The following is a 24,174-nucleotide window of genomic DNA, read 5'->3' as shown; positions in this document are numbered from 1 at the left end:
TAGGAGTGAGCTTGACTTCTTTGCCCAAGTGAAGATGTGTGATACAGAAGGAAAGGCTCCAGAGATCTGGGTTCTAGTTCAATTCTGACTCCAAAGAGCATAGGTGGCATTGAACATGTCTCTGGTGCTATTTGAGACACAATTTCCCCATCTGTAAAATCTTAGAAAAGAAAATGGGTTGAGGGAGAAGAGAGAACCTTTGAGGCATGGGCTTTGGAGTCATACTGCCTGAGTTCTAATCTAATTTTTCTAGCTGTGTGTCCCGAGGTAAGTTGCTTAACCTTTCTGAGCCTTGTTTTTTTTATTTGTAAAGCACAGACAATAATATCTACCTCATGGGATTTGCTGACAAGTTAAGCAACGTAATGTTTACAAAGCACATAGCTTAGTGCCTGGCCCACAGGAAGGTTTTGTTTTGTTTTGTTTTTTTAAAGATTTTATTTATTTGACAGAGAGAGAGACAGTGAGAGAGGGAACACAAGCAGGGGGAGTGGGAGAGGGAGAAGCAGGCTTCCCGTGGAGCAGGGAGCCCGATGCGGGGCTCGATCCCAGGATCCTGGGACCATGACCTGAGCCAAAGGCAGACGCTTAACGACTGAGCCACCCAGGCGCCCTAGGAAGATGTTTTATTAAGGTGTAATTGATACATAATGAAATGCTCTGATCTTAAGCATTCAATTTTGGCAACTGCATATCAATCAAGATACAGAACATTTCCATCAACCCAGAAAATTTTTCTCGTGCGCCTTCCTAGTCAATCCTTCTGGGAACGACCACTGATCTGATTTCTATCACCACAGTTTAGTCTATTTTAGAATTCCATATGAATACAGCCAGTGTTTATTGTATTTGTGTGTTTGTGAGTATATTGGCTTCTTTCATTCTACATTATAGTTTTGAGAGTCATTCATATTATTGCATGTATAGTAGATCATTTATTTATGGTGTGTAGTATTTTGCTGTATAATATGCTACAGTTTATCCAGTCTACGGAAGATGAGCATCTGGGTTATTTCCAGTCTTTGCCTTTTAGGAATAATGCAGCTATGAATATTCTAGCTAGAATTTAGTGCAAGACTTTCATGGACAAATATTTTCTTTTCTCTTGGGTAAACACCTAGGAGTGGAGTGCTGGATCATAGAGTAGACGTATGTTGAACTTTTTAAGACACTCTCCGGTGGTCTTCTAAAGTGGTTGTACTATTTGACATGTCCATCAGTGAGGTATGAGAGTTCCAGTCCCTCCGTGTCCCCCCCCAACATTCGGTGTGGTCAGTCTTTTCTGTTTTAGTCATTCTGGCATCACACTGTGGTCTTAATTTGCATTCCCCTGATGACTAATGAACTCCTTCTGTGTGCTTATTTAGAATTTCCTTAAAGGTAGCTCCTCCCCCCCCTTCAGAGCCCGGTGGCTTTCCACCTCCATTATTTGAAAAACTGTTGAATAAATGTGCAAGGGAAACACTGATAACAAAACCTACTAGAAATATAAAGAGCTCTGTAAGTACAAAAGCAAGCATGAGCTCAGCCTCAGAACCCCTCCCTTAACTTTCATTTCCCAGGACTCAGCAGCTAAGGACATGCTTGTCTTCCGAAGAAGCTAAGATCACGGCTGACCTGAGATCAGAATGTTTGCCAGGGGGAGCGTCTGGGTGGCTCAGTCGTTAAGCGTCTGCCTTCAGCTCAGGTCATGATCCCAGGGTCCTGGGATCGAGCCCCACATCGGGCTCCCTGCTCCGCGGAAAGCCTGCTTCTCCCTCTCCCACTCCCCCTGCTGTGTTCCCTCTCTCGCTGTGTCGCTCTCTGTCAAATAAATAAAATATTAAAAAAAAAAAAAGAATGTTTGCCAGGGAAGGGGGAAAGGGGGAGTATGTTATTTATCTATTTATTTAAAGTAGGCTCCATGCGTGATGTGGGACTCAAACTCACAACCCTGAGATCAAGAGTCTGAGTCAGCCAGGCACTCCGAGGTCAGAATGTTTTAATGATAAATTTATCTGGTTGAATAATCGTTTTCACTGCTACCATTTATAAACTACCCACTATGCTCCAAGCACCTCATATACACAAAACATGTCTAATTTTTTTTTTTAAGATTTTTATTTTTAGGGGCGCCTGGGTGGCTCAGTCGTTAAGCGTCTGCCTTCGGCTCAGGTCATGATTCCAGGGTCCTGGGATCGAGCCCCACATCGGGCTCCCTGCTCAGCGGGAAGCCGGCTTCTCCCTCTCCCCCTCCCCCTGCTTGTGTTCCCTCTCTCGCTGTGTCTCTGTCAAATAAATAAAATCTTAAAAAAAAAAAAAATTTTTAAGTAATCTCTACATCCAGTGTGGAGCTCGAACTCACAACCCCGAGATCAAGAGTTGTATGCTCCACTGACTGAGCTAGCCAGGTTCCCCCAGTATGTCTAATTTTTTTTAAGGTTTTTTGGGGGTTTTTTTTGAGAGAGAGCGTGCCCGCGCCGTGCGTGCATGAGTAGGGACAGGGGCAGAGGGAGATGCAGACTCCCCACTGAGCAGGCAGCCCGATGTGGGGCTCAATGCCAGGACCCTGAGATCATGACCTGAGTCGAAGACAGACGTTTAACCGACTGAGCCACCCAGGTGCCCGGCATGCCTAATTTTTACAATTGCCCTACAAGGTTATTGTATGAGCTCCATTTGGTGGACTCTGAAAATCAGAGATGTAAATTCCTTTGATAACACCACACAGCTACATCTCCACACGCATGCGCACAATGGGATAGCATTTAGCCCTAAAGAGGATGAATGCTACACTTTGCTACAACATGGAAGAACCTCAGAAACTCATACTAAGAGAAAGAAACCAGACATACAAAGGTCACAAACTGTGTGGTTCCATTTGTTTAATTTTTTTTTTTTTTTTTTAAGATTATTTGACAGAGAGAGACACGGGAGAGAGGGAACACAAGCAGGGGGAGTGGGAGAGGGAGAAGCAGGCTTCCCATGGAGCAGGGAGCCCGATGTGGGGCTCGATCCCAGGACCCTGGGATCATGACCTGAGCTGAAGGCAGACGCTTAACGACTGAGTCACCCAGGCGCCCCTGTGTGGTTCCGTTTGTATGAAATATCCAGAATGGGTACCTCACACCTACAGAGAGCCGACTGGTGGTTGCCAGGGGCTGGCGGAAAGGTGAATGGGGAGAAACTGTTAAACGGGTATGAGGTTTTCTTTTGGGGTGACAAAAATGATTTGGAACTAGATGGAGGTGGGCGTTGCACATCATAAACTTATTCTTTTTCATTAATTTTTTTTTAAGATTTTATTTATTCATTTATTTGAGAGAGAGCATGTGCGCACAAGCTTGAGCTGGGGAGGGGCAGAGGGAGATGGACTGGAGCCTGACACTGGGCTCAATCTCAGGACCCAGAGATCATGACCTGAGCTGAAACCAAGAGTCAGATGCTTAACCGACTGAGCCACCCAGGTGCCATGGTAAATGTAATCAATGCCACTGAGTTGTACATTTTAAAATGGCTAATTTTATGTTATGTGAATTTTACCTCAGTAAGATTAAAACAGCAACAACTCTTCACCCTAGAGTCTCTTCCTCATTGATGAGCATAATTTTGCCATTAGTGATTTAGTCCTTTGGATAGTGAAGCCTCCAGCACCTGGGCCCAATCTTTTCTCCCCCAGAGAAACCCCCATGAGAATTCCAGGGCAGAAAGGGAGGAAACAGCATCATGGCTCAGAGGGCAGGCACTGGAGTCAGGCTGCCTGAGTACAATCCCAGGCACCTCCATACCCTCATCTGTAAAATGGGGATGATAATGTTACCAACCTCATGGGGTTGCTCTGAGGATAGGACAAATTCATTCATGTAAACTATCTGGGCAGGTGTCATGTTTATTCACTAAGTTGTATTGTCAGGGCAGGCCACCTTCCCCTACTATACTACACACCCAATAAATAAATATTTATTGAGTACCTACTATGCGCCCAGCACTCTTCTAGGCCCTGGGGATTCAACTAGGAGCAAGGAAAACAATAAAGTTCCTTTCTTCTTGGTGCTCACATTCCAATTGGGGTATAAGACAACAGACGAAGTGTAATACCTAGTATGTTAGCTGGTAATATGTAAGCTAAGGAGAGAAAAATAAGTGATGAGGGACAGGAAGCTTGGGGGAGATTTGAAACTGGTTGGCTGGAGAAGGCTTCCCTCTGTGATGACCCGAGGGAAGTGAGGTGTATCCATTTCCTACAGCCGTTCTAACAAACCTCGTGGCTTACACAACACAAACGTCATTCTTTACAGTTCTTGAGGTCAGGAGTCCAAAATGGGGCTCACAGGGCTGAAACCTAGGTGTTAGCAGAGCTGTGTTCCTTCTGGGGGCTCCAGGGGAGAATCCATCCTCTTGCCTTTTCTGGCTTCTAGAGGCCCCACCTTCCTTGGTTTGTGATCCCACATTATTCTACCTTCTTCTGTCATCACATAGCCTTCTCTTTGACTTTCCTCCCTCCCTCTTCTCCTTATAAGGCTGTTTGTGATGACATAGGGCCCACCTCAACCATCCAGAATAATCTTCCCATCTCAAGATCCTTAATCACATCTACAAAGTCACTTTGCCGTGAAAGGTAACAGGGTTACAGGTTCTGGGGATTAGGATATGGACATCTTTGGGCAGCCCATTATTGCCTACCATATGAGACATGGTACCTAGAAGAAGTGGGAATAGCAAGTTCAAAGGCCCTGAGGCAGGGCTCTTCTGGCATGCCTGAAGAAGCTGGAGACCAGTGAGGATGCAGTGGAGTGGGCAAGGGCAGCATGACCTCTCACAAGGGCAGAAAGGTGAAAGAGGTGGAGTGGTTCTTGCAGGCCCTTGTGGGTCCCAGTGGGGACTCTGACTTTTCCATGAGTGAAGTGGGAGAATGTGAGGGACATGATCCTACAGGTTTTACCAGGACCCCTTGGGCAGCTATGTGGACAAAGGACTACCCATGAAGAGGCTGCAGCAGCATCCATGTGAGAGGCTGGGGGCTGGGCTGAGGCAACAGAGGGAAGTGGATTTTGAAGGTCGAGTCAAGGAATCACTTAAGGGTCAGAAGTGGAAAAGCGCTGCAAAAGGGGAATCAGGGATGAGTCCAAGGTTTTTGGCGGGAGCAACTGTAAGAATCAAGATGCTCTTTAAGATGGGGACCACCACAAAAAGCTGACTTGGGACTGCTGACGAGAAATCAGGAATTTGCTCTGACATGTGTGTTGGGAACCCAGACAGAGAGAGGAGCAGGAAGTCGGATATGGGAGTCTGGAATTCAGGACGGGGGTCTGGAGGGATTTGTTTGGGACACTTCAGCAGGTTATGTAGGTGGAATTTAAAGCCAAGAGCCTGGATGACATAAATCTCTGAGGGATGTGTGCAGAGATGAGAGGACGGAGGACGGAGACCTGGGGCCCCTCTGGTGAGGAGGAGCCAGTGATGCGGAGGAAAAGCACGTGAAGGTGGGGTCCTGGCAGTCAAGAGAGCCAAAGGCTGCAAACTTTGCCCACAGTAAGCATGGCATGAGAGGTTGGTGGAGCAGAGGATGACCCTCTTGCTTCTGAGGGCTGTTCTCTGGCAAACAGCCTCCAAGGGAGACAATTTAAGGGAGTTGGACCTACTGAGGCAGCCTTGTTCCTGGGAGCCAGAGGTTGTCTCCCCTGCAGGAGGCTGGAGTACGTCCGCTCCAGAGGTTGCCCCCCCGCCACTCTCCCAGCATGATTTCCCTCTGGTCTCACCTCCAGCCAGGCCTTAAGACTCCGTTCAGTCACCTCCCCTCTGCCAGGTGGCTGTGCTGACCACCTAGATGGAGCTGGGTATCCCTCTGCTCAGCTCCCACAGGATCTGCTGCTCCCCTATTGGACAACTCCCCACCCCAAGTCTCCTTCCATGTCTGAGTCTCCCACTGGGCTAGGCAAGCTTCCTCCTTTCTGCATCCTGGGCGCCTAGCAGGTGCGAGGCATCTAATGGGCTCTCAGTAAACATCTGGCCACGCCTGGTCCTGCTCCACCGAAGCTCCAGCCCCTAGACGTCCCAGACCTTAGTGGGGCCCCTTACACACTGCGCCTACAGACACTCCCTGAGTATTTGTTAAATACCAAGGAAAGGGCCATGGACTTGGACCCAAGCCCGACTTCTGGCACTTTCAAGTACTTTGGACTTCAGTCTCCCATCTCTAAAATGGAAGTGATACACCTCCTCACTGGTTGTGACGACATTTGGGAAAGTGTCTGGCAAACTGGAAAGCAGCCCGGCAAATCAGAGTTACCAGAGCTCGAGGCTTTTCCTTGGCAGCTGATGCAGGGCATGTGACTGGACCTGCGTGACCCACCCCACGCCACGTGAGGCCTTCTAGTTGGTTTTTGTCAAGCTGCTTGGAGGACAAGCAGCATCTTCCTCTGGCAATGGGAACTGGGGAATGAGTGGGACGCAGCCCCTGTGGAAACTCTCACACACGCATGGACGTTCACGAGTGTCTCCAATGACTAAGGGCCACATGAAGCAGTTGGCTGGACCCTTCCTGAAACCTGTCCCGGAATGGCTCAGCCTGCAGCGCTGCTCTGACCATCCTCAGCCCTACTCTCCCACTTCTCTGGGGCTGAGCCCCTTCCCCACACCCAAGGCAGGGCCCCAGACTCCCCTTCTCCCTCAGCAGCAGGTAGTGCACAGAAGGTTCAGCATGTGAGGCAGTTTATTGACGTTTACTTGCCCAGATGAACTTTTCCTCGCTGTTCTGGGGCTAAAGGAACTGGTGGGGAGAGGGGAGGTGTACGGATGGAAGCCAAAAGGCTGAATGTGTCATGGTGGGCTGAAAAGTGGTTGGTCTGAGACGGACAAGCCCCCCATTTCAGAGGCTAAGAAAGTCTGGGCCCAAGAACATGCAGTCATACAGCCAAATCCCTTCCATCTGCCAGAGGAGAACCAGGCATGACCCTGGCCGGCTCTCCCACAGACTCTCCCACCAGCATCGGGCCTGGCCGTTGTGCCTGAGGGACCACCTACAGCACAGTGGCCATGGCGTCTTGACCTAAACACACAGGGCAGGCCTGGCCTGGCTCCATCCGTACAGCAGGGACAAAGGTGGCTGATGAGCAGGTCTGCGGTGCTCGCGGAACGGGAGGGGCGGTGCTCGTCAGCCTGAGATCACGACTCTAAAATGTAGTGTGAATCCACAAGTGGGGGCCTGAAGGCTGGACACAATGATGAAGTATGGAAATGTCACTCTGAGCTGACCCAACTTCTGAACAAACAGACTTCTTACCCAGCCTCTGCATACAGGGTGTTTTAGTCCCCTTGGCTCTGCACGGTCACGGGAGCAGAAGGAAGAGGAAGTGGTGGGCTGCCCAGCTGGGGCCTGGGGACTGTCATGATTGTCCAGATCTCTGTGGTCAGAGAGCGGCCCAGCCACTTCAGCCCTGACCCTGGGACGACTGAGGGAACAGGACGTTGAGTCCCAGGAGGGCTGCCCCGGAAGGCTGCTGTCCCGGCCGCCTAGCTCTGCAGGCCTCTTCTACCGCTTCTTCTTGGACTCCTTCTTGGGCCTCTTGCTGGCGGAAAGAGCAACAGCCTTGGGTTTCCTCGTCACCTCCGCGCTTCTGGGCTCAGAGGGCTCTGCCTCCTGCATGGCAATAGAAAGGAGAGTCCTGTTTAGACGAGTCCAGCCTGACACCAGCAAAAACGAGATCGTTATCTGAAGGGGGCTTTGCAAACTAAAGCACAGGGAACCACTACTGCTGGGACCCGGGAGCCTCAGGTGGGCGGGGCTGCCGGGGGGGTGGGGGAAGGCCAGTTCTCAGTGAAGAAAGAAAGAGGCCCCAAGGGACCCAAGGGAGGCGGCAACCTTTGGCGGGGGGGGGGGGGGGGGGGAGTGGATGGATGGATGAATGGATGGATGGATGGATGGATTTAGGCCCCTCCACATGCCAGCCAAGTGACCGGTGGGCAACTCACTTCCCCCTCCTGCGTCTTGGTTTACCCACCTGTGAAATGGAAACAGTGATGCGCGCTGGGGCAAGTGTGGCATGGAAAGTGCCCAGAGGCTGTGGCCGCACCGTGGCGGGCTGCTCGCCCTGCGCAGGTACCGGGCAGAGCGCAGGCAAGGAGCCGGCTGTGGGGCAGACCCACCATGGCTTGCTCCCCCTCCGGCCCTGCTGTCCTCCTTCTCCCATTCAACCCACAGCATGCCAGGGCTGGGAGTGGTGGAGAGCGCTGGCCCGCAGCTGGGCAACCACTGCCCTGTGTTCTGTGGGGCCCGGCGGAGGCGCCCCGTGGGGGAGGGCAGAGGGCAGCCTTGAGGCAGAACTCCAGACTCTCCCTACAAGCTGGGCAGCCCTGGTTTTTCTATGTGTCCTATTCCCTGTAAGATTTGGTTTATGCAAAGGCTCTGCTGTTTTAAAAACAGGTTTAAAACCACAGACCCAGGCTCACATCAGAGAAGAATCTGGAGGGGACTCAGTCTGGTCAAGTGTTCCCTGACCCCAGGGAGTAAGTCCCACCATGCCTTGGTCAGGCAGGATGTTAGTGAGGCATGTCCGGCCTGGAGAACACTGACTACGGTCCCCGGGCCTCCTCCAGCCCTCAGGTGGACTTCACTTGGCCTGAAGTGTTTATTTTTAAAAATCTGAGCTCACTGGTAGATTTCCCATTCAATCGAGACTCCCAGCTTTTCTTGAAAACGTGAAACGCCTGGCAACAGCAGCCCTTTTATTCAGGTGCCCACACTCCCACGGCCCCAGCACTAGGGTCAGGAAATGTGTCTCGGTACCTGTGTTCTTTTATTAAACGTGGGAAAATAAAAAGCAGACGAAGAATACTAAGAAGGAGCATACTTCCGGAAGAGAAAAATACTTCCTCGGTTGAACTGGCCAACTCCCAGCTTCCCGCTTGCTTTGCTCTCTCTCCTTCCCTGGCCCTGCACCTCAAGCCCTCGGGCTGACAGGAGGTGCGACCGTGGCTGGGGAGGGGCAGTCCACACCTATGTGGGGCCTACTCCAGACGTCTGTCAGCTCCCTCTTATCAGCCATCCTTCCCTCCACCGCCCCCCCCTCCGCCAGCCCGCCTGCTGAGACCTCAGGAAAGGCCCAGCCCAGTCCCAGGTACCCACGTGTGAGCTTCCCAAGATAACAAGGGGGCCGGCCCCTCCCCTAGCCCGGTCTCCATGGCAGCACTGGACTCCCCCAGCCTGTCAACTTGGGCCGACACTTTAATGTAACTTAGCCAAAAAAAAAAAAAAAAGAAAAAGAAAGTTAGCCCATTAGAAAGACAAACAAACAAAACAGAACCTCAGAGGAGCCAGCGTGTCAAGCGCACAGGCTGAGCCCCGCCCCCACCCCGGGGCACAGCGGGCGGCGGCGGGGGGGGGGGGGGGGCGGGCAGGGAACGGCTACTGTTTAAGGAAAACCCCACAGGGCACAGTCTCTGGAGACCTTGGGAGCTGGAAACTGTCCCCAGTCGGTGACTATGAGGCCGGTGCAAACCGCTCGGTCCCTGAGTGCCCGAGACAAACAGGCACTGACGAGATGAATGGTTTCCGCACAGGGAACACGCCAAGCCTGCCAGGATCTCCGGAGCTCCCGACCCTCTAAACTCAAAGCTGGGTGCCCCCTCTGGTTTCAGTGGGGCCCAGGTCAGAATCCACAGGGACGGTGACACCCGCCGGCCAGCCCCAGAGCCTCCCTCATCCCACAGACCCCCTCTCTTAGGGGCCTCATCCACTCTGGTGCCTCCCCGACCTCTCTCCTGAGCAAACGTTTTCCTGACCCAGCTATCTGTGTGATGGTTGGGACTGGCGCCCCCCCGGGGGACGTCCAACTGCACTGTCCCAGACCCAGCACAGCCCCTTCTCCAGCAGGCCAGGTCCTCCTCCCCGCCTGAAGGCAGAGCCACCACAGCCCCAGTGACCCCACCCGTCTCTCCTCCTAACGGGCCAATCAGTCACCCGTCCTGGGGATTCAACCCCCTCTAACTCTTCACTTGGTCACTCTCTCCAGCACCGAAGTCCCTACACCAGTTCCTCCACTGCTAACTGACCTCCCTGCACTACGCCACGCCTCGTGCAGACCCCCCACCTTAAACCTTTCCATCTCCCACAGCCTCATGCCCCACATTCAGGAAGGCATCGAAGGAGGCCACATCTCCAGCTTCTTCTGGGCTCTTCTCCAGACCCCACGCTGGTCAGCTGCCAGGGCTTCTGCTGGTCACCCCTAACAAGAGGAGCACCCTTCCTGGCCGTGCGGCAAACCCCTCCCTGTGGTCTGGCCCAGCTAAGAATGCACTCCTACTCACTGTCTAGCCTTCCTCTTCTGCTCCTCTACCTCCAGCAAGGCACATCCCTTCCTCCACCCCTACCCCCTGGTACTGAGGAACCACATGGTGCCACATCACACGTTACCACAGGTACACGTTCTCCTGTTGGTTTCCCCTACTAGCTTGTGAACTCCTTGAGACAGCTTCAATTGTGAATGAATGAATGAATGAACGAATATGGAAGATCAGGCAAGATCTCCCATAACCATGGAAACTTCACTCTTATCATCATGAAAATAGAACACTTAAGGGCGCCTGGCTGGCACAGTTGGTGGATCATGTATTCTGATCTTGGGGTCATGAGTTCGAGCCCCACGGTGGGTGTACAGATGACTTAAATAAATATTTACAGTATATACATAACACTTAGGACCAGGTCTCCCCTTTCCCATGGGCACAGAGGACACAAGCAGGTGTCAAACCCAATACACATTCCCTAAAGTCAGGCTAGGCATAACCACCAGTAAGGAGCCACGACGGCTGCACTTACAGTGTGCCGGGCCCTGGGCTATGCGGTGTGGACACATCTTATTTTAGCCTCGCAGAGTGCCACGCTGAGTCCCACCGGAAAGACAAAAGAAGAAACACTCGGAGAGATTATGTGACTTGCCTAAGGTGTCCACAGTCGGTGAGCAGCCGCGCCAGGACGGGAACGGCGGCTCTTACAGTCTGTCCCAGGTGTCCTGGGGACCTCAGGGCTGCAGACCGAGAACCCGAGTTCACTGCGAAACCCACCCTCTAGCAGCACCTGGAACCACAGGCTGCACGGGTGACGGGGGAACGACAAGAAGGGTCCGTTCCAGATTCTGCCGATGGGTCATTCGGACCGCTTGTTTGTAACTGCAGTTCCGGCGGGAGTCAGGGCAGCGGGCTGGTGCTCCCCGTGCCGGGCTTTGTTTTTCACAGCTGAAGGCAGCTCTCCGTGGGTGCGTGTTCATATTACAGTCATCGAGTCCTCTGAGCGTGCTGTCTCCTCCTCACCGCAGACCTCCTCCTCCCTTCCCCACCTCAGTTTCTGGCATCGTCACTCGCTCAGTTACCCAAGCTCGAAACCTCCAAGTCATTTTTGAGTTCTCGCCATTCCCTCGTGCCCCCACATCCCATGTGCCCCAGGTCCTGCGCATTCTCCTCTCCAAGGGGCTCTCGACTCCGCCCGGCCCCTCTGGACACCCACTGCTGCACCAGGCCAGACGCCATGGCCCCCTGCCTGCCCCCTCGCTGGGTCAGCCTCCCCCACGTTCTCCTCGCCGCCCGCCCCACTGCTTTCGGTCTATTCTAGAACAATAGTCCGGACCATGTCTGTCTGCTGCTTTAAATGTGTTTCTGGTCCCCCCTTTGTAGGAGACAAATTTCTAAGAGCTTCCCTGTGGCCTCCAGGGCCACTCCACTCCGGCGCTGGCCCTGCCTCCCGGCTTGCCCCCCACCCCGCCCCATGCAGCCCACTGCCCTGCCAGGCTACCGGCCCCCCAGTACTACCCACACGCTCTGTTCCCTTTCCTGTTCTGCCGAGGTTCCCAGCCCTCCCACCTATCTGCGTGTGCCCAGGGGATGCAGTTCTGTGCCAGATGCCACGGGGTAATGAAGAGAAGACACGCTTAGCGATGTGCACCAAACATCCACTCACCGAGCCTGCATCACCCTAACGAGCCAGCCACTGTGAGCCCAATTTAGAAGCAAGGAAACTGAGTCTCAGTGACGGGTCCAATGGGGCACAGCCGAGCTTCCAAGCTACAGGGAAGCAAAAGCAGCTCTCATGCACATGATTCAGATGCTGGGGTCCTAGCCACGAAGAGCTATAGCTCCAAATTCTTAGCCAGCAAGAACGACTCCGAACGAATGGCTGACTTTTAATTTCTCCTCAAATGCGCGCTGCGGGGACAAGCTAGGCAGACTCCAAGCACGACAGCCCCACCTTCGAATCTGGGAACTCCGAGCCTCCTCTGAAGCAAGTTTTAAGTTTCCTCGGCAATCACGCCGTCGGGAGTAAAAGAAAACCTCCCCCGCCAGGTGGCTGCTGGCTCTGCGGAGGCACCAGTCCTCGGTGGACACAGGCCTCATCAATAATGAAGCAGTTCCACAGCTGCTTACGAGGCCAGAAAATTGCTGCTATTCATCAGATTCAAATAATCGAATCTGTGCCACAATGCAGCGAGTCCCTTCACGCAGGGAAAGCACTCAGAATTTTATGATTTCCACTATACAGTTCAGTGTGGATTCAGTCCGATAAATCAGAATAAAGTATCATTCCACACAGACCGAAAACCATTCTTTCCTCTCAAGCGGTCCAGGGAAAGAAAACCACTGTGCTACATGCGTGCATCCTCACGTACCCGCTGCTCTCACTTGATCCCCAGGAACTCTGGGCTGGGAATGCATGCCGTCCCTCTACAGCTCAGGACACAGGCTTAGGGACATGAAGGGTGGGCCACACTCAGACCAGGTGTGCCCAATACGGATGCTCCCGCTCGTCCTACTGCGCACTCTTGGCCCGGGCCCTGAGCAGGGTGGGGGCTGAGAAGACCTTGCAGGGGTAGAGCCAGCAGTGCCCTTGAGAGGTGGCTAGGACTAACTGGAACAGGGAGTTGGGGAGGCCGCCCATGGGGGCTCAGTGAGGCGAACGAAGACACAGTGTCCAGGATGCGCCTGGCAGGCCAGGAGAACGGTGATTACAGAGAACAGCCTGGGAGCTTATTCCAGACAATTCAGCACGACTGCAGGCCCTTCCCACTGGCTGGTCTGTGGCTCTTTGTGTGTCCAGCTGTCCCTCCCATGAGACGGTACACATCTCAAAACCATGTTTATGCCGTCACCCTGCCCACCACACAGCAATCTCTCCAGAAGGGCTCGTTAAGTAAAAAACACCCTGTCGCCCAATTCAGCTGCAAACTGCTCCCAAGCTTAAAAAAATACAGGGCAGAAACTGCAAAGTTAGTTCTCCGAGCCTGTCTCCTAAGGTGTTGAGAATTGGTATAATATACACTTGCCTGAGTAATTACTTACTCTGGCAGCCTCAGACAGAATTTTGCAACAGGGTCCTGAACTTCTAGGCCACTGCCGGGAAGGCTCCATCCTTTTCAGGGTTCCCAAACTGCAGAGCTTTCTAGCGGACAGTGAAGCCTACGTGGGCATCACACTGAAAGCCACCATTCTTGCTGTCAATTCTGGTGAGTTCTCCACTGGACCACAATGCTGCACGTCAGTTGTCTCTGTCTGCCCAACCCCCCTTTCCATGGGGGCTCTGCCCTTTCTCGATCCATGTGGTTCTAGGGGGGACTCTCAGTCCCTGTGGCCACAGGCATGGCCAATTAAATGTGGCCTGGCCAGAAATGGTACCCACTGCCCCTGCCCACCTATGAGGCAAGGTGCAAGCAAGTGGCCAAGCCAGAGCCAAGGACAGACTTTCCATGAGACCTGGAAAGTGAGCCCAGGCAGAGAGATGGCTTCTCGCTTGTAAATCATGAGTGGTAAGGCAGCAGATGGGGGCGGCTGCGGCCATCTCCCAGCCACGTGGCGAGGGCCTACAAATGGGGCCCATACTCGCAGGAAAGCCAGGAGACAGAGACAGAGCCCTGAAGACCTTTGGAGCCTCTGAGCCCAGCTGCACCTTGAAATTCCCAGTTCTAAGAACCAACGCAGTTTCTTTCCAGAGAAACTGCTGGAGGTGAGTTTCTCGGAACTTTCAACAGAAAGAGTCCCCATTACTGCAAGAAGAGACTGTGGCGGCCCACACAGAGACAGCAGAGTGCAAGCAAAGGTACCGGCCTAGGGGCTGGCAGCAGCCGCGGAGATGTGACATATACATGTGAAGAGATGGGGACAGTTAGCACCCGAGCTCTAGGACAGTCTGTGAGTCACTGCCAGATGAACCACTACTATCTGCTTCGTGAGTCGCCGAACTAAAAGTCAACACCCATTTGCTTAGCGTTAACTGGATCAACGTTCTGTGTAGAAACATCCAAAAGAGGCTGGGAGTCAGCTCCAGCGAGCTTTTGGGAGACGGGGAGAGGGGCTCCCTACCTGTATTTCCTCATTACCCACTCCTTAAACTCCTGGAATTTGGCTCCCACCTCATTAAAGCACCACACCCCACTCTCAGAACAGCTATAGCCTATCTTCCCAGAAAATATGCCTGAGCATAAAAACCACATTTTGTTCACAGTTTCGGGGAGCTTGCAGACTTCTGGAGCCTATCCAGGGACCCCCTAGGGATCCAGGAACTCTATGGAAGCCAAACTCTGGAGGGGAGCAGTCTTTCCTCGGTTGCTCTGTAGCTCTTGTTGCCCCATCTCTGGGGGGACCGTGATGGACAGGTGCTCTCCTCGAACGACGGCGGTTTTCTGGGAGACCGCAGGCCCCTCTGCCCGCTGCTCTGCCCTGTCTTCTGCGAGAGCCACCGGAATGGAGACCCCAGCTCTGTCTGCATAGCACTCCCGCTCCTTTGGGACGTGGCCTGCCCCTCCCGCCACACGGGCCCTAGCTGTCCCAAGCTGGGTCAGCTACAGTTCCTTCCCTGGGGATTCTGGAATTGGACCAAGCAAGACGGCAGCCTCCAGACGCTGCAGCTGAAAGACATAAACTCCAGAAGCTGTCAGTGGCCATGTTTCATCTCACCACAGGGACAGCGAGCAGAGGAAGCAGGGCCCTGGTGACAGAAGTGAAAGACAGGAGACAGACAGGGAGGGGAGACCGAGGGGATGCAGATGGTGAATGACAGGGTCCTGGTTCCCCCCCCTTCCAGAGGCCCAGCTGCAACCCTGCTCTGGGATGGCACCTGCGCCTTTTCAGTATATCCACACTGCACAGAAACTGCTTCAAGCAGGTCGGGGGAGCCCCAAGGTCAGGCCTTTCCTGAATCTTAATTTCCCTTAAAAAGCTCAGCAACTCACTCTTGAAACTCTAGGGTTTCGAGTAGTAATGCCATGTGGATAAAATACCCCCCAGGTCTCTATCCCCAGCTTCTCACTGGCTCTTTCTTTCCCACTTGGATGTCTTGCTAGGATTTCAAACTTAACATGTAGAACTGAACACCTCCTACCCTCCCAAAATTGGTCTGTACCTCAGGGAACGAGTCTAAGACTAGACCAGTGGCTGCATAACAGAATCACCTGGGCACTTCGAGTAAATACCGATGTGGGCTACAGTGAACAACAGAATCAGAATCCCTGTGGGTGCAGCCCAGGCCTTTGAAAACCGCCCCCAGGCAGGTGCAGACAGATGGAGAATGGTGGACCAGCCCAAGGACTCCCCAGGCCCTTGCTCACAGCAGACATCAATGATCACTCACTTTACCTGGAGCCTAGAAGCAGGCCCAGAATCCATCCATGATGGCCACCCCACAATCCATCAGACTTGACATGAGAGATGACATGTATGTGCCCTCTTGGACTAGAGAGAAATGGTGTAGGATCTACTCTCTTATTTTAGAATCCAGCCTATGAGAAAATGCTTGGAGTAAGTGCGGCCCAGGCCTCAATCAGGCTCACACAAATGTTTGTTTTCTCAGGTCTTGGTTTAATGAGGTGTTGACGAGAACACGTTCTCATTTGGCTTAAGACTGGAAGGACTTTAGTTTTGATTTTGCAAACTGGCTCTTGCTCCCACTATGAAAAGAAGGGGGTGGGGTGGGAAGCATTTGTATGTGTTCCTTTTTTCTTCCCTGATTACCCCCAAAAGAGCTTTCAAATAATCTGCTAAGTATTGAAGTACTGAAGTCATAAACTAGTTGCAAAAAATCGGCTTACTGGAACAACAGGAAAGACATTCTTTTGCTTTTCAAAGGCTTTCCCATCATCTAGAGCCAAAAATATTATCTTCTGACCCAAAAAGCCACTAATAAACCTTGTTTCTATAGGCCAAGCAAGAGGGATGATTTTGCCCTAAGCAAAACGGCAAAGAGAGCAAGACTGTTCTCTGGGTCCTCCCACCCCCAATTCTACCCTCTCCCACCTCCTGGCACCCTCCACTTCCAGTGGCACCTTCCACTTCCCTCCTGCCCTCGGGCTTCCCCAGGGTCCCCACCAGCTATCCCCACAGGCACCCTTCCTCCCTAAGAGCTCCCTGGCCCCAAGTAAAATCCCCTTCTTTTCTCCATCCCCATCCAAATTCCAAATCCCAGCTAGCTGCAGGCTCAACCTCTGAGCACAGTCTCAGCACTCACCCTCCCTTTGTGAGACGGTTTGTGCACAGAGTACTGTGCTCCCTTCCATCTATTTAGGAGTGTGAGGGGCAAGAGAAGGCTGCCTTCTGGGGGCACACTGAGGAAAGCCTGCAGTAGAACCCCTCCATAATTGGGGGCCATTTGTTGGCCTGATGCACCAATAAAGTTTAATTACCGGTACTATATTTTTTGTTACTGATCCACTGAAAAACTTAAAAAAAAAAAAAAGGCTAGGGGCACCTGGGTGGCTCAGTCGTTAAGCGTCTGCCTTCGGCTCAGGTCATGATCCCAGGGTCCTGGGATCGAGTCCCGCATCGGGCTTCCTGCTCAGCAGGGAGCCTCCTTCTCCTTCTCCCCTGCTCGTGCTCTTTCTCTCCCACAAAAATAAATAAAATCTTAAAAAAAAAAAAGAACCTCAAAGAGATGAGTAAAAGGCACCCCCTTTTCCTTGTTTGCTAAACTGACCCAGGCCTCTGGGACCAGCTAGAAGGGTTAAGAACACTAGAGGAGGTGAGGAGCAGCTCTCCAAAAGGCCACATACCTCTGACTATACATCTCTGCCTATAAAATAAAAACATTCATCACCTCCCTCCCTCCCTCCCTGACTCCTAGCAGGCTTCATCAGTGGCCAATGGCAGTAAAAATGTTTGTTATTTATAATACCCAATAGCATGCCGTGTCTGCGAGGACAGAGCCCCAGAGCACAGGGATTACGTTTTTAGAGTGTGATACAATTGTGGGTGGAAAAACTCCAATCGTGACCTCCTTCTCAAAACACCAGAATAAGAAACGGAGATGGACAGGACCCTCAGAGGCCATGAGTCCGTCCATGTTCACCAAGGCTTCCCATGCCCTCAGTGGCTGTGCCTTCCCCCCGCCCTGACCCCTAAATGCTGGAGCTCCTCGGGGCTGCAGCCCAGGTCCTCTGCTTATCTCAGCCCATGTTCTCGCCCCGAAGACCTAGTCCCAATTGCCTGGCTTCAATTACATCTCAGCTCCCTCATGTTGATCAGCATTCAGCCCAGACCCTCGTCCTGCTAGAGACCTGTGGATCCAACTGCTTACTTGGCAGAACCACCTGCATATCTCAAAGGCACCTGTTAAAAACTGAACTCAGCACACTTCTTCCCCAGCCCCACCCCAAGCTGGTCCTTCGGCAGGGCTCTCCATTGCATCAGTAAATGGCCATGATCCTCCCAGCTACATGAGCAGGATTTCTGGGACACAGTCATCTCCAAGGAAAATGGATCTCCAGAATATACTATATGCTGTTAAGTGAAAAAAGAAACAATGTGAAACTGTATTTAATAGTGTGCCATCTTTTATGTATCAAAGGGGAGAATATTTATATATATACATATGTATGTGTATCCACACCACACACATATGCATTTGCTTATGTTTTTTTTTTTAATTTTTAAAAAAATTTATTTATTTGACACAGAGAGAGAGAGAGCACAATCAGGGAGAGCAGCAGAGAGGGACAGGGAGAGGCAAAGCGGGGCTCGATCCCAGGACCGTGGGATCATACCTGAGCTGAAGGCAGACGCTTAACCAACGAGCCACGCAGGTGCCCCTGCTTACGTTTTCAAAAAGAAACAAAAGAAGAATAAATCAAAATAATAAAAATTATTACCTGTGGAGGAAGGAAGGGAATAGACTGGAGAATATTGAGGTTAAAGGAGACTTTCTTTCTTTTTTTTTTTTTTATTATTTTTAAAGATTTTTATTTATTTATTTGAGAGAGAGAATGAGAGACAGACAGCACGAGAGGGAAGAGGGTCAGAGGGAGAAGCAGACCCCACGCTGAGCAGGGAGCCCGACATGGGACTCGATCCCGGGACTCCAGGATCAGGACCTGAGCCGAAGGCAGTCGCTTAACCGACTGAGCCACCCAGGCGCCCCTAAAGGAGACTTTCAATTGTATCTTGTATCATTTTGACTTTGGGAGAAATATTGTACATAAACATTTAATGTAATTTTTTAATTAAATTAAAATGGAAAAAAAAATCCCTAAAATTTCAAAACAAGTTGAAACAAATTAGCCTAACTGTATATCACAACGGGAGTATAACTATATGAAGAGAAGAATTACTAAACCCAGTACTCTGACCATACATCCCTACTGGGATATATTCTAAAGCCAGAAAGAACCACAAAGAAATCTTATATTTCATTCTGAGTCTTAATGTTAGTAGTAAAAAACAATGTAGTTATTTTTAAATTATAATAAATATATTGTAAGTGTGTGCAAGAGTCAACATAAAAAAAAAACTGCTATCTTTAGAAAGCCTGGCTGGCACCTGGGAAATTGGATTTTGGGTGGTTCCCACAATTCCCAGAACTGATAAGAGTGACTCACTGTACCTAAACCAAACAATATGGTTTATGCCGAATACCTATGTTCCTTCCGGAAGTCTGGAATTCTGGTCCTTAAGCAGAGGGTGTTTATGTAACCCGTCTCCAAGAGAAGTCCTAGGCAATGAGTCTTAAATGAACTTCCCCGGTAACAATATTTCACACAATGTGATGAGGCTCCCCTTGAAACCATCTGAGCATAAAAAAAACTAAAAACTTACAAATATATACAAATGTATGTTCAAGGGGTGCCTGGGTGGCGCAGTCGGTTAAGCATCGCACTCTTGGTTTCAGCTCAGGTCATGATCTCAGGGTGGTGAGATCGAGCCCTGTGTCACGCTCTGTGTTCACGGTGGATTCTGCTTAAGACTCTCTCTCCCTCTGCCCCTCCCTCCCATCTCTCTCAAATAAATAAATCTTAAAAAAAATATATATATAGGGGCGCCTGGGTGGCTCAGTCGTTAAGCGTCTGCCTTCGGCTCAGGTCATGATCCCAGGGTCCTGGGATTGAGTCCCACATCGGGCTCCCTGCTCGGCAAGAAGCCTGCTTCTCCCTCTCCCATTCCCCCTGCTTGTGTTCCTGCTCTCGCTATCTCTCTCTCTGTCAAATAAATAAATAAAATCTTTTAAAAATATATATTATAAATAAAAATACAAATATAATGTTCAAAATGATGTGAAAATCAAAGCTTCATTGGCCGAGATTGGAGGTTGCTAGAGTCCAAACTCACTGCTCTGAAAATTAATAAAGGGAAAGAACCAAGCATTCATCCAGCCTTTACTATGAACAGCATTTCAGAATAACCATACAGGTAATGAGGAAAAGGTCTTCTTCATCGAAGAATTCCAGCTAATAAATGCACAAGGAAATAATGGAGCTCAGCAATGGATTCTGAAAACACTTAGGTGAAAGACTGGTGGGGATTTTTCAATAGAAGGATCAGCTACCACCACCTGAACCCACTGATCAATCGGAATCTCTAAATGTGTGACAAGCAGACACCACATGCTCATTGATGACATGTAACAGGAAGTCCACAGCACCAGCTAGGAGGTGTTCTCACCAAATAACCTGATCTGAGTTCACTCAAGCATCTAGATTGAACTTCCTATTCATAGGAAATACAGGAAACAGAGAAACAGGTTAAATGACGCCGCACAGAGGCAATCAGCTAAATCCTGGAGGTGGATACTGTAGATGACAATGACCTGCTTTCTCCAACAAATCAGTGTCATGAGAAAAGGGAGGGTGGGGGAGAGAGGGAGTACGCTACAGAATAAAAAGACCTACAGAATAAAGTCAATACAACAAAAAGCCAATCTGATCCTGTCAGTGTCTTACATAAAACCCTCCGGGCCCCACCCACTCCTCTGGTTGTGCCTCTCATCATGTCCCTCTGTGCTCTGGCCACAGTCATCGTCATTCAGTGACTTAAACTAGACTAGAGTCCTTGCAAATGCAATTCCCCTGCCCCAGGGAAGACCAGGTCCTCCCCCTGGATATGCACCCTCACAGTGCTCTGGGCTTCTCATGGAAACATCCCTAAGTTTCATGTCTGCCCCCCTCTCAAGGACTACTGACAGGTAGTAGGCAGTAAATAAAAATCTGCTTGACACGTGTGAACAAATAAAGTACTGGTCACGTGGTTCAAAGCCACTAGGCGGGAATCTGGCATAGTCCTAACTGATCTTCTCTGCCATGGTATCTGTTTTTAGTACCTAGAACCCAGTCTGAGGAGCAGAGGCTCGCAGGGAAGGACTCACCACCTCGTGGGACTTGGGAACAGGTACGATGATAGCCAGCACACAGATGAGCTGGAAGATGGCCCCCAGGAAGAGTCCGTACCGTAGCAGGTTCTCCAGGAAAGTAGGCTCAGGCACCTCGGGAGGTGAGAAGTCCAGGTCAGAGGCCATGGCCTCGGCCACCTGCTGCCTGTGGTCTCCTCTGATTCACCACTCTCCAGAGCCAACTTCTAAACACAAAGGTTAAGCGTCATGTTTCTACAACTGACTTTTATCCACTTGCACAAACACATATATACTTGCGAGAATATATAAAGTGATCGTGGTGAGGTATTAGCAGTACTTGAACCTAAGTGGAAGATATATGGACAGTCATTGAACTATTCTTTCAACTTTTTTGAATATTTGTTATTTTTTCCAAATACAAAGCTAGGGAAAATAGGTAAAGGCAAAGACTTCGACAAAAATCTCTAATCAACATACATTTGAAGGCCTGATACGTTTCAGGTTTTGTTCATTTATTCATCCAGTTATTCATTCAACAAATGCCTGCTGAACACCAAGCACTGTAGAGAGAGCAAAAGAGACAAATCCCTGCTCTCTTGGGGCCTACATCTCGGGGCAGAGGCCGACAACACAGCCAGACGTGCTGTACCAGCTGGTGACAACTGTTTTGAACAAAACTTACGAAGGGCACTGTTTTATTTTGTACAGGGTGACAGACAGGAGGGGCTCGCTGAAGAGAGGGGAATTGAGTGGCAGAGATATGAAGTGTGAGAGTGAGCCATTGGAACATCTGAGAGAGGCATATCCAGGCAGAGAGAAAAGCAAGCGTAGAGGCCCTGGGGCAGGGAAATGAGGCCAAAATGGCCAGAGAAGAGTGCTCAAGAAGGAGGGATGACCAGGGAGAAGTGCAGGTTGACCCCACTAGGACCCTGACATTTCTGGATTGACTGAAGCCACTGAGGATTTTGAGCAGAGAAGTGACATTACCTGACTTACATTCTGATTGGTGGGGAGAGGGGCTGCAGGGTAGACAAAGGGAGGCCGGTGAGGAGGCCACTGCCAGTAACCCAAATAAGAGATGCTGGGGAATCCAAATAAGAGATGCTGGGGGCAGTGGTAGCCAGTGGTGGCAGGTCCAGCTTCAGCCAGCCTGTCCTTTCACCAGGGCCCCCACTCCTAATACCCTGGTCAAGCTGAAAGGACTGCCTGCAGTTCTCCAAGAGCATGGGCTCTCTCAAAATCCTGGGCCTCTGCCCAGGCTGCACACTCTGCCAAGAATGCCCTTTTCCATTCTGACCACTTGGTGAAGCCCCCACTCTACCTCCGAGGCTGAGCTCAAGTGTCACCTCCCCAGCATGCCTTCCTCATTGCTGTCTCCTACCCTGGTATGACTGAACCGCTTCCCCTCTACCACAGCACCCACAAGGGGCTTCCTTCTGCCCACCGCAACAAGAAAGGGGCAAACTGACTTTGGAACCAGGCCCACCTGACTTCAAAGCCCTCTGTGTTTTCAGAGATCTGTGCCACAATGCAATTTCCTGCTAAATCTGAGCTGTCCAATATGGTGGCCATGAGCCACATGCGGTTCTCGAGAGTTGAAATACAGCTGGTCCAAACTGAGGTGGATGTTAAGTCAAATACACACTCAAGTTAGGACACAGCAGGAACATAAACACGTAAAGTATCTCATTAATGATGTTTTTATATCGATTACATGTTGAAATGATATGCTGGATTAAATTGTGTTATTAATTTCACCTGATCTTAAAAAAGAACAAAACTGGAGGATTTACTTTTTTTTTTTTTTAAAGATTTTATTTATTTATTTGAGACAGAGAGAATGAGAGAGACAGAGAGCACATGAGAGGGGGGGTAGGGTCAGAGGGAGAAGCAGACTCCCTGCCGAGCAGGGAGCCCGATGCGGGACTCGATCCTGGAACTCCAGGATCATGACCCAAGCCGAAGGCAGTCGCTTAACCAACTGAGCCACCCAGGTGCCCAGGATTTACTTTCTGATTTCAAAATTTACTAGAAAGCTACAGTAAGCAAAACAGTGTGGTACTGGGATAAGGATACAGACGAGTGGAATAGAGAGCTCAGAAATAAATCCTCACATAGGTAGTCAACTGATTTTCAAACAAGGGTGCCAGCATCATTCAATGGGGAAGAACAGTCTTTTCAACATACGGTGCTGGGAAAACCTGCAGATCTACATGCAAAATAATGAGGCTGGAACCTAACACCACATGCAAAAATGAACTCAAAAATGAGTCAAAGCTCTAAACTGAAGACCAAACTATAAAACTCCTAGAAGAAAACATAGGAGAAAATCTTCATGAAATTGGATTTGGCAATGATTTCTTAGATGTGACACCAAAAGCAAAAGCAACCAAATAAAAAATAAATTGGACATCAGGACGAATTTAAAAACTGGTACATCAAAAGACACTATCAAGAGAATAAAAATAGGGTGCCTGGGTGGTTCAGTCGGTTAAGCGACTGCCTTCGGCTCAGGTCATGATCCCAGGGTCCTGGGATCGAGCCCCGCATCGGGCTCCCTGCTCCGCGGGAAGCCTGCTTCTCCCTCTCCCACTCCCCCTGCTTGTGTTCCCTCTCTCACTGTGTCTCTGTCAAATAAATAAATAAAATCTTTAAAAAAAAAGAGAATAAAAATACAAAAGTTAAACACAAAATTACCATATGATCCAGCAAGTGCACTCCTAGGATATACCCCAAATAACTAAAAGCAGAGGCTCAGACAGATACCGGTATACCAGTGTTCACAGGTGCATTCACAGCAGCCAAAAGATGGCAACAACCAAGAGCCCATCAACAGATGAACGGATCAACAAAATGTGGTACATACGTTCAAAGGAATACTATTCAGCTATCAAAAGGAGTGAAATTCTGACACCTGCTACAACATGGACGAACCTTGAAGACATGATGCTAAGTGAAATAAGCCAGACACAAAAGGGCAAATGTTGTATGCTCCCACTTGCAAGACGCACCTATACTAGGCAAATTCACAGAGCCAGAAACTTGATATAGGTTAGCAGGGGCTGCGGGAGGGGACTGGGGACTTAGTGTTTAATGGGGGAGTTTCAGTTTGGGATGCTGAGAGACTTCTAGAAATAGACAGTAATGGTGGTTAGACACCACTGTGAATGCCACTGAACTATACACTTAAAACATGGTTAAAATGAAAGAAAAAAAATGGTTAAAATGGTAAATTTTATGTTATGTATATTTTACAATTTAAAAAATTTACCTTTTTCTTTTGACTTTTTAAATGTGGCTACTAGAGAATGTAAAATTACACACTTTATTTTTATTTATTTTTTATTCTTATGTTAATCCCCATACATTACATCATTAGTTTTAGGTGTAGTGTTCCATGATTCATTGTTTGTGCATAACACCCAGTGCTCCATGCAGAATGTGCCCTCCTCAATACCCATTACCAGGCTAACCCATCCTCCCACCCTCTTTTTACTTTTTAAATGTGGCTACTAGAGAATGTAAAATTACACACTTGGCCTGCATCGTATTCCTACAGCATAGCCTTGGGCCAAAGAGAAGGTTCGAAGCCTTTCCTCCATGGC

The 24,174-nt window shown here is 50.1% G+C and overlaps 1 protein-coding gene across 5 annotated transcripts in view; it reads right to left on the bottom strand.

The window, feature by feature from the left end:
• Positions 1 to 4,509: 4,509 nt before the first annotated feature.
• Positions 4,510 to 24,174, bottom strand: part of MANBAL (mannosidase beta like) — a 31,614-nt gene continuing 11,949 nt past the window's right edge. For 3 of the 5 annotated variants that reach the window (XM_035006282.1, XM_035006281.1, XM_035006284.1), the window contains 2 exons: positions 20,585 to 20,793; positions 4,510 to 7,618 (listed from right to left, as the gene is read on the bottom strand). In XM_035006282.1, coding sequence (XP_034862173.1) covers positions 7,511 to 7,618; positions 20,585 to 20,734 — 258 coding nt within the window. In that variant the 5' untranslated portion in view covers positions 20,735 to 20,793 and the 3' untranslated portion in view covers positions 4,510 to 7,510. Of the gene's footprint in view, positions 7,619 to 20,584; positions 20,794 to 21,046; positions 22,031 to 24,174 lie in introns of those variants that run through there. The other 2 variants (XM_035006285.1, XM_035006283.1) reach the window with 2 other exon arrangements.

The sequence above is a fragment of the Mirounga leonina genome, unplaced genomic scaffold, assembly GCF_011800145.1.
Source record: "Mirounga leonina isolate KUSES-001 unplaced genomic scaffold, KU_Mleo_1.0 Mir_150, whole genome shotgun sequence".
NCBI lineage: Eukaryota > Metazoa > Chordata > Mammalia > Carnivora > Phocidae > Mirounga > Mirounga leonina.
The sequence above is the reverse complement of the archived record's forward strand: the minus strand, read 5'-3'. Positions and strand labels throughout refer to the sequence as shown.